The sequence below is a fragment of the Lytechinus variegatus genome, chromosome 4 (genome assembly GCF_018143015.1).
Source record: "Lytechinus variegatus isolate NC3 chromosome 4, Lvar_3.0, whole genome shotgun sequence".
In the NCBI taxonomy this organism is placed as follows: Eukaryota; Metazoa; Echinodermata; class Echinoidea; order Temnopleuroida; family Toxopneustidae; genus Lytechinus; species Lytechinus variegatus.
In genome coordinates, this window is record NC_054743.1 from 52,725,622 (window position 1) to 52,740,614 (window position 14,993).

A 14,993-nucleotide genomic window follows, 5' to 3' on the forward strand; every position below is an offset into this window, starting at 1 on the left:
GTACTTCGTAGAAATGTTGGAAATGAAGTTGTATCCCATTAAGCTTTTTCGGTATTGATATTTTCAATACCGGTATTACTAATAGCTTCAATACCGGTATACCGACTAATACCGAGTAAATTCCCAATTCATTGTGCAAACAGTGTACAATGTTTGTTTAGCCCTGATATGGCCTAGGATAAAGAGTGGATGCTTGTGGTCAGCTGAGGAATGCTCAGCATGGTCATTCTCATTGACAAAAACTTTCTCTTTCTTTACCAAAAGTTATACGATCATGCTCTCTCCCCAACGAGAGCTGTGAAATGAATTACCTGTGCATGTGTGAAAAATAATCTCAGCAAGCACATGGTACGAAATCAGTAAGTCAAGTTGCCAAATGCTACACCGCGGCTACTTACTTTGCTAAACGTGTGTACATGTCCTAACTTCCAAGCACCAAAATTCCCTGCTAAAACTGTCAAGGATATTTGCGTGATTTTCCCTTCACCGATCTGGCCCCACTCATTCACATTCAGATTTGCCCCTTTTGTTTACCACTCACATCAACACGTGTTCGTCGAAGGTTCAAAGTTTGTTGACCTCAAATTTTGACGTCTCGTAAATAACTTTTCTTATGAATGTCCATTGTGTTGAACCCCCACCCCCTCTTGTGAATCTCCATGTTGTCTAAAAGTAAAACCCTCCCCTAAACTTCTTATCCCCCGGCTGCCTCTTTCTCACTTATTTTTTCTTGCTTTTGTTTTTCTCTATCTCCCCAGCCCCTTAATTCTTCACCCCGGTTCTTCACTCTCTCTTTCCCATTGGTCCATTCTCTCCCCGTCACCACCCCTCTCTTACCACGAACAATCAACATCCTCCTCTTCTCCGAATCTCGATCTTCCCCTCTTTTTTGTCAATTTCATCTTTCACACATGCCAAATTTTAGTTCATCAACATCTTATCACGCCACGAGACCATCATAAATTTAAATTACAATCAATCCAATAGTTTATTTTATTCATGACAGCACATGCACAAAATGGATACAACACCCATCACAAATCACACAAATATTCTCAGCCACTTTCTTCCATTTATGATCACTTCACAGATCAAAATAAAGAGGGATGGCGTAAAATTTTTTTCCTGTTTATGTTATCAACATTTTTTGTCTTTTTTTTATTTTCATATTTAATTTATTTATTAATGTATTATTTTTTCTTTATATATTTATTTATTCATTATTATTTTTTTTTTTGGGGGTCAGACGATTTTTGTAGCAGGCTTATAATATAGTATAAAAGTAAACTTGTCATAATTGAAACAAGTCAAGAGCAGTCCAGAAAAAAACATTGCATAAAGAAAAAAAAGTGTTAATCCCTGTGGTTTGTCTGTCAATGCACAGCACCCCCCCCCCAAAAAAAAAAAAAAAACTCAGTGGACATTCCCATCGATACAAGTTAAGAGCAGTCCGAGAAAAAAAAATTGCAAAAAGAAAAAACAAGTGTTAATCCCTGTGGTTTGTCTGTCAACGCCCCAAGCCAAGGTTGATACTTTGTTGAAGCCCCGCAATACACCACGTGGTCAAAAGGCAGGCTAGGGAGTGTTTCAAAAAGAGTTTTGTCAGTGATTTTGTTTGTGTAGAGGGATGTTACAAGCTAGCAAACCCTCGCATGTGATTGGCGGAAAGCAAATCTGTTGTTGAAACCACTGAAAAAAAAACTCTTCATGAAATGCTCTCCGTCTCGGTCGACTTCGTTGTTTACTGTAGCTGTGTACACGAGTGCATGGAGCTGAGCCCACATGCACCCCAGTATCAGTAGCGGTGGGGCCGAGGCCTTATGCAGCGGATAAACGGAGCTCAGACAGTAGTTAAGGGGCGATGTATTCATTTTGAGGTTAGATTATTGGATTCTGATTTCATTAAATACGTTGAGAGAGCCAAAGAACTTATTGTTTTGGCTAAGTTTTACTCTAAAAATACCCATAAACGACAATACAGAAGAAAATACCGGTATGATATTTTCAACTTTTGGTATGACGGTATTTCGGTATTGAAATTTCAACGGCGGTATCCATACCGGTATGACGTTCATACCGAACGGTATTACTAATACCGGTATATCGAAAAAGCTTATATCCCATGTAGTGTAGACCTAGGCCTACATCATAGAGCTAGATCAGTTAGAAGGAAAGTACCATAGAAATCTTGGGGGCGAAAGTTTGAGGTTCTTTAGCGGTGCGTGTAGATGAATGCATTCAAATCCCTGGTTTCGTTGAGAGTAAGCATACGTTAGTAAATGATTTTTACTCTCTAAAAGCCTCCTGGCTACCTACATGTAAAAGTAAATCTGCCAAGTACCGAGCGACTCCCAACATGAAAATTGTTCCTGTCCGCATCCGTCTCGTCTCCCATTTACAACTGCATAGTAGTCAGACAGCCAGGCCAGCGCAGCTGCATGTATTACTTTCGTGCATGGTCACGTTCTGACGTGTAACCTGAATGGATTTTTTAGAATCACAGGCACCAGGTTTCAGAAAAATGCATACAGGTCTAGAACTAGAGTTTCAAACTCTTGATATCCTGGGTACTATTATTCAAAATGCTGCATGGCACCGGCACCAGGTCTCACCTTGGGCGATTGTTCATATAGGCTCCCCTACACTTCACTACCACTACCCTCTGCTCCACTTATCCAAACCATCAAGGAGAACAAAAAATTATCTCTCAAAATTCTGTGACAAACTGTGTCACTTAATGGTAAAAAAAGGCAACATATCATGACAAAAAATACATCAAGCTTCAGTGACTAAACTTTCTATCAGACACAGACTCGCTCCTTGTTCTTTCTTGTAAACATCTCAAAATCAGTGATTTGAAGCCGGTTCTCAGTTCATCACATGTATTACCAGGTAAATTCTCTGCCGAATCGAAAATAACAAATTGCGCATGCGTTGCGGTCGGGGGTCAGGTGCATGAATATTCACGAGTATTCCAAAAGATCAAGATCTCATAAATGAATATGCAAATGACGAAACTTTCGACCTTTTGTATTTTCGAAAGCCTTCCCACGAAGACTACATTCCTTATCCGCCATTATTTCGGCTTACTTCGAACCATCGGGCCTTCGCGTCGGGCCGCGTTATCGCGTAACCCGACCTTTCGTGAAAACAGCCACATTATTTACGAAAGGTCGGGTTTACCATTTGTGAAATATACCCGTTAAATCTACGAATAGTTGGGTGCATTAACCCGACTCTTCGTAAAATTTAGCCAGCAAATATACGAAGGGTCGCGTCCTTCACGCACATTTCTACAACAAATAAATATGATGAAAAACGGCTTGAATAAAAACTAGCATTCAATCCGCACAAAGTCAGCCTTTGCCTTGAGAAGTTTAGAGGTGAGTACAGTTTACCTTTTTTCATAAATGTTCACGTAAAGAATTAGTCTTATGTCAATGACCACCATTACAAAAAATAACACTTTTTCCACCTGATTTACCCGACCTTTCGTAGATAAAGGGGCTGTTTTCACGAAAGGTCGGGTTACGCGATAACGCGGCCCGACGCGAAGGCCCGATGGTTCGAAGTAAGCCCATTATTTCTGAGATTGGGTGAACGCAATCCCTAAACTTTAAAGTTTGTTGACTTTATTTACTCATTATTCATAAAACTTGGACATAAAAGTAATCAAGAATCACTGAACATCCTCTGCGAGTTCCAGGTCACATGACCAAGGTCAAAGGTCATTTAAGGTAATTGAACTTTGGCCATTTTTTTTTTTTTTTGTAACATTCAGTGCCCGAGTGTATACTTGTATGGCTCTTGAAAACTGAAAATGGCTCTGGTAAAATGAAAAATGGCTCCCTAAAAATAAAAAGTAATTTCAACACTGGCTCAAACTAAGAATTCAAAGGGGCAAGGCCAGTTTGAAAAGGGGCACTTTCACAGCATAAGGCAAAAGACCTTGCCATAGACTAAGGACTCTGTGATGATAGTTTAATAATTTTTACATTGCATTTTCATCACGATTCATCTACCTTGAATCATATAGAAATCAAACTGGAGCAAATGTTGAATAGTAATGTCATAAAGAAAATGATAAAAGATATGGTAAAAGGGAATTATTTTATTCCTACCGGAATCTTGTTTGTTCCCAAATATCAAGAGCATCAAGCTCTGTGCCGTGATTGATTTTGAAATAGCTATCTAACCCCAAACATTTATTATTCTTTGTACAGATAGTGGTGCTGTGTTCACATTTGGCAAGAGTAGGTTTGCAGACAATACAGCCAATAAATTCTGGATCCGCAATGACAAGGTGGTTCAAGTTAGGTGTGGAGATGACCATTCTGCTTTAGTAACGGGTAAGAACTCTTGATGTTGACAGTATCCTCTAAAACTTTGAATTCATGTTATTTTAAACCCTATTTTTTTTTTTTTTTTGGGGGGGGGAAATTGGTAAACTGAAGGTTGAATTTGTGAATTAAATGAACTTTAACATTATACATATTTACTTACTTACTTGGATTTCCTTGGATTTAAAGACATAAAGCTTGAAGCTTATTTGCCCCTCGGGCCTCATCACGTCGGATAGTCTCTGGTAGGGTAAAAACGTTAGTGGATGGTTTTTCCAACCTTAGATAAGTGCATTATTACCATTTTATCTCTTTTATTCACTGGTTCATTGTGTAAATCAATTCAGACTTATGACAATGAATCATCTTTAGATTTCTAAAAATGCAATACATGTCTTTACATTACAGTATATATAAATAACTACTAAGGTATAGCTTATACTGGATACTTTCTAAACCATCGGTCTGGTCACCAAAAATACAAAAGAAAAATAGCCAAATATTGATATTCTTGTATATTCTTGTATTTTTTCTTTAACAAGGAAAAGGCAATTTCCTTTAATCAACACTATTGAGTCCTGTATGAAAAACAGATTTTGTATTGAGGAGAATTAAAATGTTTGAAATGGGCCTTAGTTGGTCATGATGGAACACCAGAATTCCTCTGATGCTATCCATTCTATCCATTTCAGTTTAGTGTTCCTCACAGTCTTGATCATTGGAGGAAAAGATTATTAAAAAAAAAGTTTTGTGATGCAATACTCTCAGTAAGTCACCTTTGAAATTTTATCCAGAAGTCATTACGGTAACTGCTGACCGTTTCCCTTGTGTTTTTCCATATTTACAGAAAATGGACGCCTGTATGTATTTGGAGCAAATGACTGGGGCCAGCTTGGATTAGGACACACAAAGACTGTCAATAAACCTAGCAGTGTCAAAGGTAGAGATAAGAAGTATACTAGGGAAACCTTATTACATCCAACTCACATATTTCACTTCATGAATTAGGCCTGTAATGAACTAGTCATGTCATAGAACATTCCATGTGAACTAGAAAATGGAGAAATCTTATCAAGAAGAATCAACCTAAAGGGTTTAGACACATACTTTATAGAAATGCCCATCATAGAGTGTGACTGTTAGATTGGTCTAAAGAATTTTGGATGAAAGCTGTAAAGTATCAGATTGAAAAATATTTTTTATTTTAAACATATTTTATGATTTATCATATTGTGTGAACCCAGGTAAATGAAAAAATAATCAATGGGTCTTCATTGCCCAACTGACGAAAGTGCTAATAAACGACAAAGATTAATGCATCAGATTATCTACAATTTATTATCAGGGCTCTTCTGTACATCATAGGTACACCCCCCCCCCCATTTAACTAAATTTTTACTTCAGGAAATGCTCATGTCATATACGGCATATATCAACTACAAAATAAAGACACTGTATATCAGGCATTTCCCACATATATGGGATTAGACATTTATACTTTGTACCTGTCATGTAATTGGATTGCTAGAAGGATTGATGAAAATTAGTTGTCATTAACTATCTTTTAATGGCTGTGTACAGCAGGGAGTTTGACAATATGGTAAAGAAGGTTCTTATTTTAACAGGGAAGTTCACCCTCAAGAAATGTTTGTTATAAAATAAAAAAAATAGTAACAGGTAGACCTCACAGGTGACCTTGTGTAGCAGCATTCTACATGATATGGTGGTATCACAAAGTCATCATGAATAACTGATTTCTTTTGCTTATAAAGCTCAAGCAATCCCTGACCTAAAGAATTTAAATAATATTTGAATAACCTTGCCAGCTGAATCAGTGACTTTTATTTTGAATTCAGACAAATTACCTATAAACAACCTTTAAAAGTTTGAAATTTGATAGGAAGTGTCTTTTGATGTGTGATATTGATATTCCTCAGGTCTTAAGCATGCAGGTGTGGTAAAGATCTCCTGTGGCAGGGTACACACTATAGCACTTACTAGAGATCATCAACTACACTCATTTGGAGCAGGAGGAGAGGGTCAACTTGGGCTAGGGGATTCTAAGCAGTATGAAACACCAAAGACCATTGAAGCTTTACAGCAACAAGAATATCTCATGCTGTCATGTGGCACTGATCACTCTGCCGCCCTCACTGGTATGTTATTGACAACTTCCTTAACATATCGTCAACTTGATTTTGTATTTTGTGTAGGCTTTGTTAAAGGGACCCCCCTAGATTTAGGGAATGATGGTTGACTACTAAAATCCTATGGATTATTAATAGCATGGACTATCTGTTTCCAGTAGGATACCATCAGGGCTAGACTTTGAATCTTAGATGAGGTATATGTCTATGGAAACAACATCTACAATGGTTTTTATCCAATATATTGTAAAAATTGTGGTTGAATACTGACTAATCGTGATTTGTGAAAAATGAAAGACTTGTGTATTTGAAATCTCTATCAATTAATTGCGTTAGCACTTGTTTAAATAGATTCATGAATGGAATGTAATTGTGGTCTTTGACCAAGTAGTGATGGACCAAGTGTGTAATAAACCAATGGTTTCTATACAAGAGACCAATTACAAGAGGACTTATGATTATGACAACTTTGCTAAATACTACCACAGTAACAGGGCTCAGTTCCTGGTGGTCAATAAAAAACAAGGTAACCTGTACCCAGTTATGATAGTTTACAAAGTTGCAAACCACAATTGCAAAGTTATCATAGTCTTTTTAAACACTGCTGAAACAGGTTTAGACTAAGTTGAACTAGACAAAATGAGATTACATTGATGATAAATAACCTTTGACACACAGCTGATGGTACCCTGTACACTTGGGGAGGTGGCTCAGAAGGTCAGCTAGGTCATGGTGATGATACAGAGATAGAGATACCAAGGCAGTTATCTATGGGTGTACCTATTAGAATGGTCTCGTGTGGATACTATCATACTGCTCTTCTTACAGGTAAGGGTTACAGTACATAGGGGAAGGGGAGACGACTTCATGAAGTTGTTCAAAAGCCCAGGACTCCATAACACAAAGGTTAGCTATTAATCGCTAATTTGAAAGAACAACGCTGATTGGTTCCTAGTCAGTCTACTGAACAAAATGCAAATGCAACGATGATCTTGATAGGCCAATTCATTTAGCAATTAATCGCTAACCTATCTGATACCTTGGCGTTTTCTGAGCTTTCACATCAGTTAATTAGATCATTTTTGTCTGGCCTGTAGATTAGAGCGAGACTATAGGCGCCGCTTTTCTGACAGCTGTAATAGCGGCATTGTCATCATTGAAATCTTAACCAAGGTTAAGTTTTTGAAATATTATCATAACTTAGAAAGCATATGGACCTAGTTCATGAAACCTGGACATAAGGGTAATCAAGTATTACTAAACATCCTGCCCGAGTTTCAGGTCACATGACCAAGGTCAAATGTCATTTAGGGTCAATGAACTTAACCCTATCTAGGCCGGGGTATTTTGGGAGTTCCTATGGCCGGGGGGGGCCTCCCAGGCCCCCCCTAAGATCTCGGCCGTCGACCACGCGATCGCGCCGAAAACTGGCACGCGGGTCGCCTGGGACATAATCTACAAGATCGTATAGTAATTTATTTAATGCAAATTGTTATTAAGTGATTATGCTAATTTATGCGTAATTAGTATGCAAAATCATACTTTTTCCTCTAACTCCCAAAATAAAGCTCCAAATGTACTAATTTTTGGTATAGAAACTCTTTGTGGTGTCTTTAGCAAGTGTACATGAAAAAAATTGTGATATCAAATCGTTTTCTTATGTATTATATTGTTTTTTGCAATTTCTTATGTATTTCTTTGTTTTTTGACCTTTTGTTTTTCATTGTTTTTTTCAATGAAATTTGTTGGGGACTCTTCTGTGATCATAAAAAGCATAAAATGAATACATTTAGACAAGCAAAACTAAATATAATCATACATTTATGAATTTTGGTTGAAAACACAATTTGCATTGACTTTGTACACGAAATCACGTTTTTGAGCAATTTTCGGTCTGACATGCACTTACATAATGTTGCGTAATTTCGGAACCACATACCCGGGTGACGCAAAATTGGTCTCAAAAGTTGCGCAAGACTTGAAAGTAAAAAGTAAAAAGTCAGTGAGCGACGCGGTCAAAAAATTTCGCACGGCGAAAATATCGCACGATTTGTTGTGGGGGGGGCCTCCGAGGCCCCCCCTTCCTAGATAGGGTTAAACCATATTGGGGGACTCAATATCGAAATCTTAAACAAGGTTAAGTTTTTGAAATGTCATCATAACTTAGAAATTTTATGGATCTAGTTCATGAAACTTGACATAAGAGCAATCAAGTATCACTGAACATCCTGGTGAGTTTCAGGTAATATGACTGAGTTTAAAGGTCATTCAGGGTCAACAAACTTTGGTAATGTTGGGGGTATTTGTGGAATTGTCATCATACATGTAATTTTAAAATTTTATGGATCTAGTTCATGAAACTTGGATATAAGAGCAGCAATGTATCCCTGAATACCCTGTGCGCATTTCAGGAACATGGTCAAGATCAAAGATCATTTAAAGGTCAATGAACTCTGGCCTTGTTGGGAGTATGTGTTGAATTGGCATCATAACTTAGAAAGTTTATAGATCTAGCTCATAGAAACAAGGGTAATCAAGTTTGAATGATTGTTTTGCACATGTCTTAGGTCACATGATCATGGTCAAAGGTAATTTTGGGTCAATGGACATAATACATTATTTTCATATTAGTGTTTTCTTCTGTGAATAATTATTCATTAGCTGTTTTCAAAGGCAGGACTGCTGCTATATTGAATTGCATAATGAATAATGAGACTGCCAGAGGCGCTCCAATTGTTACTTTAATCCTACCCTTCCTTGCCCCTTTCTGATGCCCAACTGAAAGCTCATTTCACTCAACTAAAAAAATGTGACTGTTTTTATGTTTGATTGCATTGATCATAAAGCACCCAAATCAAAGCTTATGATCAATCTTTGTGTTACTGTACTAGACATGGAGCATTGTAATGGCTTGGAAGAAGACTGAGCTTGAGAGACTTGTTTTTAATTGCAACTGAAATAAATCGAGCATAAATCCTGAATGTGCACTTTTGATTGGTTGAAATCAAGTTGTATTTGATCTTTAGAAATGCATTTGATTGCGACTGTTCCTGCAACAGACTTCTTTACTATTTTGGGTTGTTGTTGTTGTTTTACAGAGGATAAGAAGCTTTACACATTTGGTGAAGGAGAAGGGGGTAAGCTTGGGCTAGGTGAAGCCCATTTAGATGGAGTCAATGAACCCCAGCATGTTTCCTTCTTCACTAATCCTGTTGAGAGTGTATCATGTGGTAATGCGCACACTGCAGCAATTACAGGTGAGATTATCAAATAGATCATCAAGGGATCAACAGCTGATTACATAAATCATATTAATTGATCAATTTATTTTGAACAGCTATTCATCAAGTTTGTTTAAATTTTATTTTAGCATTAAAGGCACGACCCTTTACATTGTAGTTTAGTGATTTTGCTTTTATCATCTTTATTTCTTGCTGTCCCTCTCATATTCAATCCAATGTACTTTTTTTTTGAAATTTTGAATTTGACTCTTTGTATACAGTATGTTATGTAGTATGGATTTTATGAGCAAATAAATTTAAATTGAAGTTTATTTTCTTATTTTCTTTGGTTGTGTTTTCAGATGAAGGTCATGTTTACACATTTGGTAATGGTGCTAGTGGTCAGCTTGGACATGGACCTGACCTTCTTGAGACTAATATTCCTAAGAGGATTGCAAGGCTAGAATGGACAAGATGTAAATGGGTTTCCTGTGGTGAAAGCCATACTGCTGTAATCACAGGTATTGCATAACAGTATAAACCAATGGTGACCTGTCATTCTAAAACCAACAATGAATTGATAGGGAACGTTATATGAAATAGCCAAAATGGTAATTGTTCTTTGAAGAGTAAAATGTAGAAAATAAGCTTATCTGAAAGAATACTTCTTCTCATTCATAAATGCCAAAAAATTGAAGTTGAAATGTAAAAAAAAGATGAGGCATGCTCTGTCTGGAGCTTAGGGCTATTTTCAGGGTTCCCAGCCCATCAGGGAAAATTATTTTACTTTTTTCCAGTCAGGGGAAAAATCAGGGAATTTGATAAAAATACCTCAAATCTGTCAAAATGCCTCAAATTTGGGAAAATAAGGGAATTTTGATCAGCCCAAAAGTCGAAAGCACGGTAGTCAGTCAGACTCTGTTATATTTTGTTGCATATCAAAACAACATCTATTGAATGTTATGGTGTTGTCCTTGAGAGCCCCTTGAAATATTGGATGGGAGTTGAAATGTTATAAAGATAGCCCAGCCAATATCTGTTATATTGTATAGTCTATGTAGATTCGCCATCAAAGTATTCATTTTTTAATATTGATTTATGATTAACTCAAAATGCTTGCTGCACCTAGGAATGATCCATATACGTCATAATGGATTTTTTTTGGGAAAAATACAGCAGGCGCGTTTTTTATGCAATTGATGCGTAAACACAAGCACGTACATCACTACTTGATTACACAACTTACAAGCAGCGAGTGACGTCATCTTAGTGAATATAACGCCACAGTTTAGAAAAGAATGCAGTTATCATATATTCACTGAGATGACGTCAAAACCTAGGATATAACAAATGCGATCCTCGCAGCTATGATCATGTTTTGACCAATCACTGATTCAAATCTATATAACCTATGTAATGTAATTTTAATATTTCTAGTACTTATAATTATACAAGTTCACATTTCATGCCAAAATCCAGAAGTTCTTTGTTTTGTGTATTGCAATGTTCCGGCTTTCCAGCCTGGCTCACACCTCTGTATTTTGGACTTGCGTTCAGCTGTGAATTGTCTGAACGAAGACAAATGCAACACCACACAATGAAACAAGCTAATATGAGGTCATTATGCAGACTAATGCAGTTGCCTTGCCTTCTAGCTCAGTAGTTTGAATTTTTTTCAAACATCCACAACTGAATGCAAGATCAAAATCCATACAAGCAAAGACAAGTTGGCAACCAGCTGAAACAAGCAAGAGCGAGCTAATGTGAGCTGCTTACCGCAGGCCAACACATCGTCACTTTTAGCTGGGTTTGATTGCCTATGGCTGCATTGCTTTCTCATTTTATATTAACTATAAATCTCGCTATAGCTCGCATCACAGCGTGTGTTGCTGCGCTTTACTTCGTACCAGTAAGGACCTATGGTACCTATGGTACACTTCATTCGTCTATTATTTTATACCCCCATCTCACTAGGAAGGCGATCATAGCGACCATGGCGATCTGTGTAAATCCCGCAAATCGTAGCAGAATCTTCCTCGAATTCTATTTTTAGCCTGAGAGGCGATTGCACTGCAACTTCACTGCGACGGACCTGCGCTGAAGGCGATGGTAATACACTGATAGTACGACGCTGCCACTCACTTGCCACGATTTGAGGCAGATATGATGCGCTGCTTCTGCGATCAAAGCGACCGTACAACGAGGCTCATACGCTAATTAGGACCTCGGTATGGTGGTGCTACGAATGGAGCGATTGTGTTACGTTCATGATGGGCTCTTGAAACGATTTCAAGCAATCGGCATATTAATCGCGGCACATGAGACATTTTTCAGTCGATTGCCAACCTCCGACCAAGATGGATGTCTAGAACTTGGTTAGACCTATACATCTTAGCATTATACAACAACATCAGTTAGAAGTTGAATACGAGGACAAGAGAAGGAGGAGGCCAAAAAGATACTGGCTCCGATCCTGGCTGTCACTTAAGTCATAATATACAATATCTTTCATTCAAAAGATGTCGATGAGCCTAATAGTTAACATGACGGATGCATCCAGAATTTCATAAAAGAGCATAAAAATCTTTGATATTCTGTTGATTTTTTCCACAAAAGTTTGTCACTCAAAATTGTATGGTAAATTCCTTTCAAATTTGCTTACAAGAAGTAGTCTACTAATGTGAGAGCACTCATAGGGGGGGGGGGCACAATGCCAGAATCCCCATAAAGTGTGCTTTCTCAATCAATACATCAGTGACAAAATTCTGATATTGTCTACTGTCACTGTAGTTAGAATTCATTCTATTTTTAAAACATAGTCAATTTATATATTTTTGCGGAGGTAACCCATTTCGTCATCAAGACATGTGAGCGTCTTTTTTTCTCTCTTTCAATCAGCAGTTAGATTTTCATCCTCCTCCTGTACCCCTCTTCCTCCTCCTCTACCACCACCATAACCTCTTCTTCCTCTTGGACCGCCGGCAGCCCTTTTTGGTCCTTTTTCTGGGAGGTATATTTGAAAACGTCGTGGTGTCGCCTCGTAATCTGTTGAAAATGTGATAATTCGCCACCATCGGGACGGTGTTTTATAGCAGCGCGGACGGTCGCTGCTCAATCGCTGCCCAGTCATCAGCGGCGCAGCAAAAGCGCAACGCAAATGTCTGCAGCGGGCTGAGAACGTGTGCCACATGCCACCCACAGGAAAAGCATCACTGTGGAAACGGTGTGAAGCGTGTCGAGCGCAAGGCAGTTGCCTTGTAAACGGAAGCAGCGTAGCAGAATCGTCTTGGGAATGGGCCTGAAAAACACGGGCGATCGGTGCCACTTTTAATGCGTTTCTACTACACTTTATGCGTTGGAGTTCCGTTACAGCTACGAATATGTCGTTTGTAATACGCTCTTGACTCGATTATGATGCGCTTTAGCGCCTCAGTGATCTCGCTACGTAAGTTTTGAACATGTTCAAAATTTTGTGGAGACCAGGAAGATGGTGGCGATCCTTGCCGCTTCTGAAAAGATCAAGGTACGATGGAGAAGATTGAAAAGATCTAGCCACGTTCAAGCTACGATGTACCACGCTTTGTCGATTTTTGACGATCGCAGCGGAATCTCCATATAGTGAGATGGGGGTATTACTTTGAGTCTAGCTCTTCCGTCGCTCATGTTAACTCGCTTCTGCACAATCTTACTTGCTTCCACTTGATCTTGTTCATTTAAGCTCACCCTAATAATAATAATAATAATAACGTTTTATTTACCCAGGGTAGCCACTTCAGTTAGGAAACTGCTCTACCAGCGGGCCCTGCATAACATTATATGTTATTATTACCCTTCTCCAATCTAAATGCTGAGCGCCTATAGCAAGAAGGCAGAAGGTCCCATTTTTATAAGTCTTTGGTATGACTCGGCCGAGGATCGAACCCACGACCTCCCGTTCATGAGGCGGACGCTCTACCACTGAGCCACCATGTCCTGCTCGCTCCTTCTGGAAATCCTAGACCAAATCCAATGACTTTGAGGCTAGATATGGCTTTGTTGATTGAGCTCAAGCAGCAATTTCCCATGGTCATAGTGATCATTCGCCTCTTCCTCTTCCAGTTGAACCAAAAGTTTCTGCATGGCAGAGCTCTTCTGCAGGGCCATGGTTCAACGTTAATTTTCGTGGTGGGTCGTCAGTAAATGACATGGGATGCAAATACAAGCTCATTGGCATTAGACCAAACTGGTACGCCATGGAATGAGCAGCAATCGAGATAAAGCGAGTTAATGAGCAGGAAATGGAAGTAAGACGAGGTAGTGCAAGCGGCTAGCGAATAATGAACAAGCGGCGAACGAGGTATGCATGTAGTAGGTCTAGCTAACTTCATATTGAATTGTACTGCAACGAGCAAATGCAAGCTAGAGCGAGGTAAAAGGCAACCATAAGCAGCTGTAAGCAACCATAGGCCATCATTTAAATAAACAATGTCCAAGCTCCAAGGAGCTCAATAGGCTAAAGTGTGATTGCTACAGAACATTGAGCTGTGTATGGTGTTGCCTATTGCTGCGATAGACTGCATTCGGCTAACGCAGCGATACACAGCCCAAAACGCAAAGGTGTGAGCCAGGCTTAAGATGTTGCCTTACTAATCTTACTATACATGTACATATGTGTCAATATTTTGTTTTATTTGCATGTACATACAGTACACTACCTATATCTCATTTATGTTTGGTACGCTGACACTTCATAAAAGTTGTTTTTCTAGTAGTTGACCATACTTGAAATGAATTTCCAACCTATGCTTCCTGTGATCTGTTCCAGCTAAAGGATGTCTTTATACATTTGGAGACGGTCGCCATGGTAAACTTGCTCAGGGAGAAGAGAGTTTTTCTAACATCTTCATCCCGTCCAAGGTCCTTCGCTTTAATGGATTCTTTGTACAAGAAGTAAGTTTATTGAAATGTCATCATAGTTTAAAAGTGAAGGGTGTTTCTGTATGAAAAGCAATGAAAGTTTTAAAAGACAAGTCATCGCTGGGGGTAACAATATGTCTTTTGACAAGCAATATCCCTGAGAAAAATTATACAAGGCATTTATAGGGTGCTTAAGGATGGTCCACAGTTAAATTGAAATCCATATCATTTTCACAAAATTTTGCTTCACTTTAGCACCTACATGTAAATATTCCAAACATGCACAAAGTAACATGGGTTCTTGTGCTGTGGAGCTTTGAAATTAAGCCTATTGGAAGTTCTCAAGAATTTAAGTTCAAAAGAATTGGGCATTTTTGAGACCTTACGGG

General features: G+C 38.5%; 1 protein-coding gene across 3 annotated transcripts in view; it reads left to right on the top strand.

Moving 5' to 3' along the window:
* Window positions 1-14,993, top strand: part of LOC121414314 (X-linked retinitis pigmentosa GTPase regulator-like) — a 30,624-nt gene that overhangs the window by 2,113 nt on the left and 13,518 nt on the right. For all 3 annotated transcript variants that reach the window (XM_041607449.1, XM_041607451.1, XM_041607450.1), the window contains exons 2-8: window positions 4,224-4,349; window positions 5,188-5,280; window positions 6,278-6,496; window positions 7,166-7,315; window positions 9,586-9,744; window positions 10,071-10,229; window positions 14,513-14,637. In XM_041607449.1, the coding sequence (XP_041463383.1) occupies window positions 4,224-4,349; window positions 5,188-5,280; window positions 6,278-6,496; window positions 7,166-7,315; window positions 9,586-9,744; window positions 10,071-10,229; window positions 14,513-14,637 (1,031 nt within the window). The remainder of the gene's footprint in view (window positions 1-4,223; window positions 4,350-5,187; window positions 5,281-6,277; window positions 6,497-7,165; window positions 7,316-9,585; window positions 9,745-10,070; window positions 10,230-14,512; window positions 14,638-14,993) is intronic.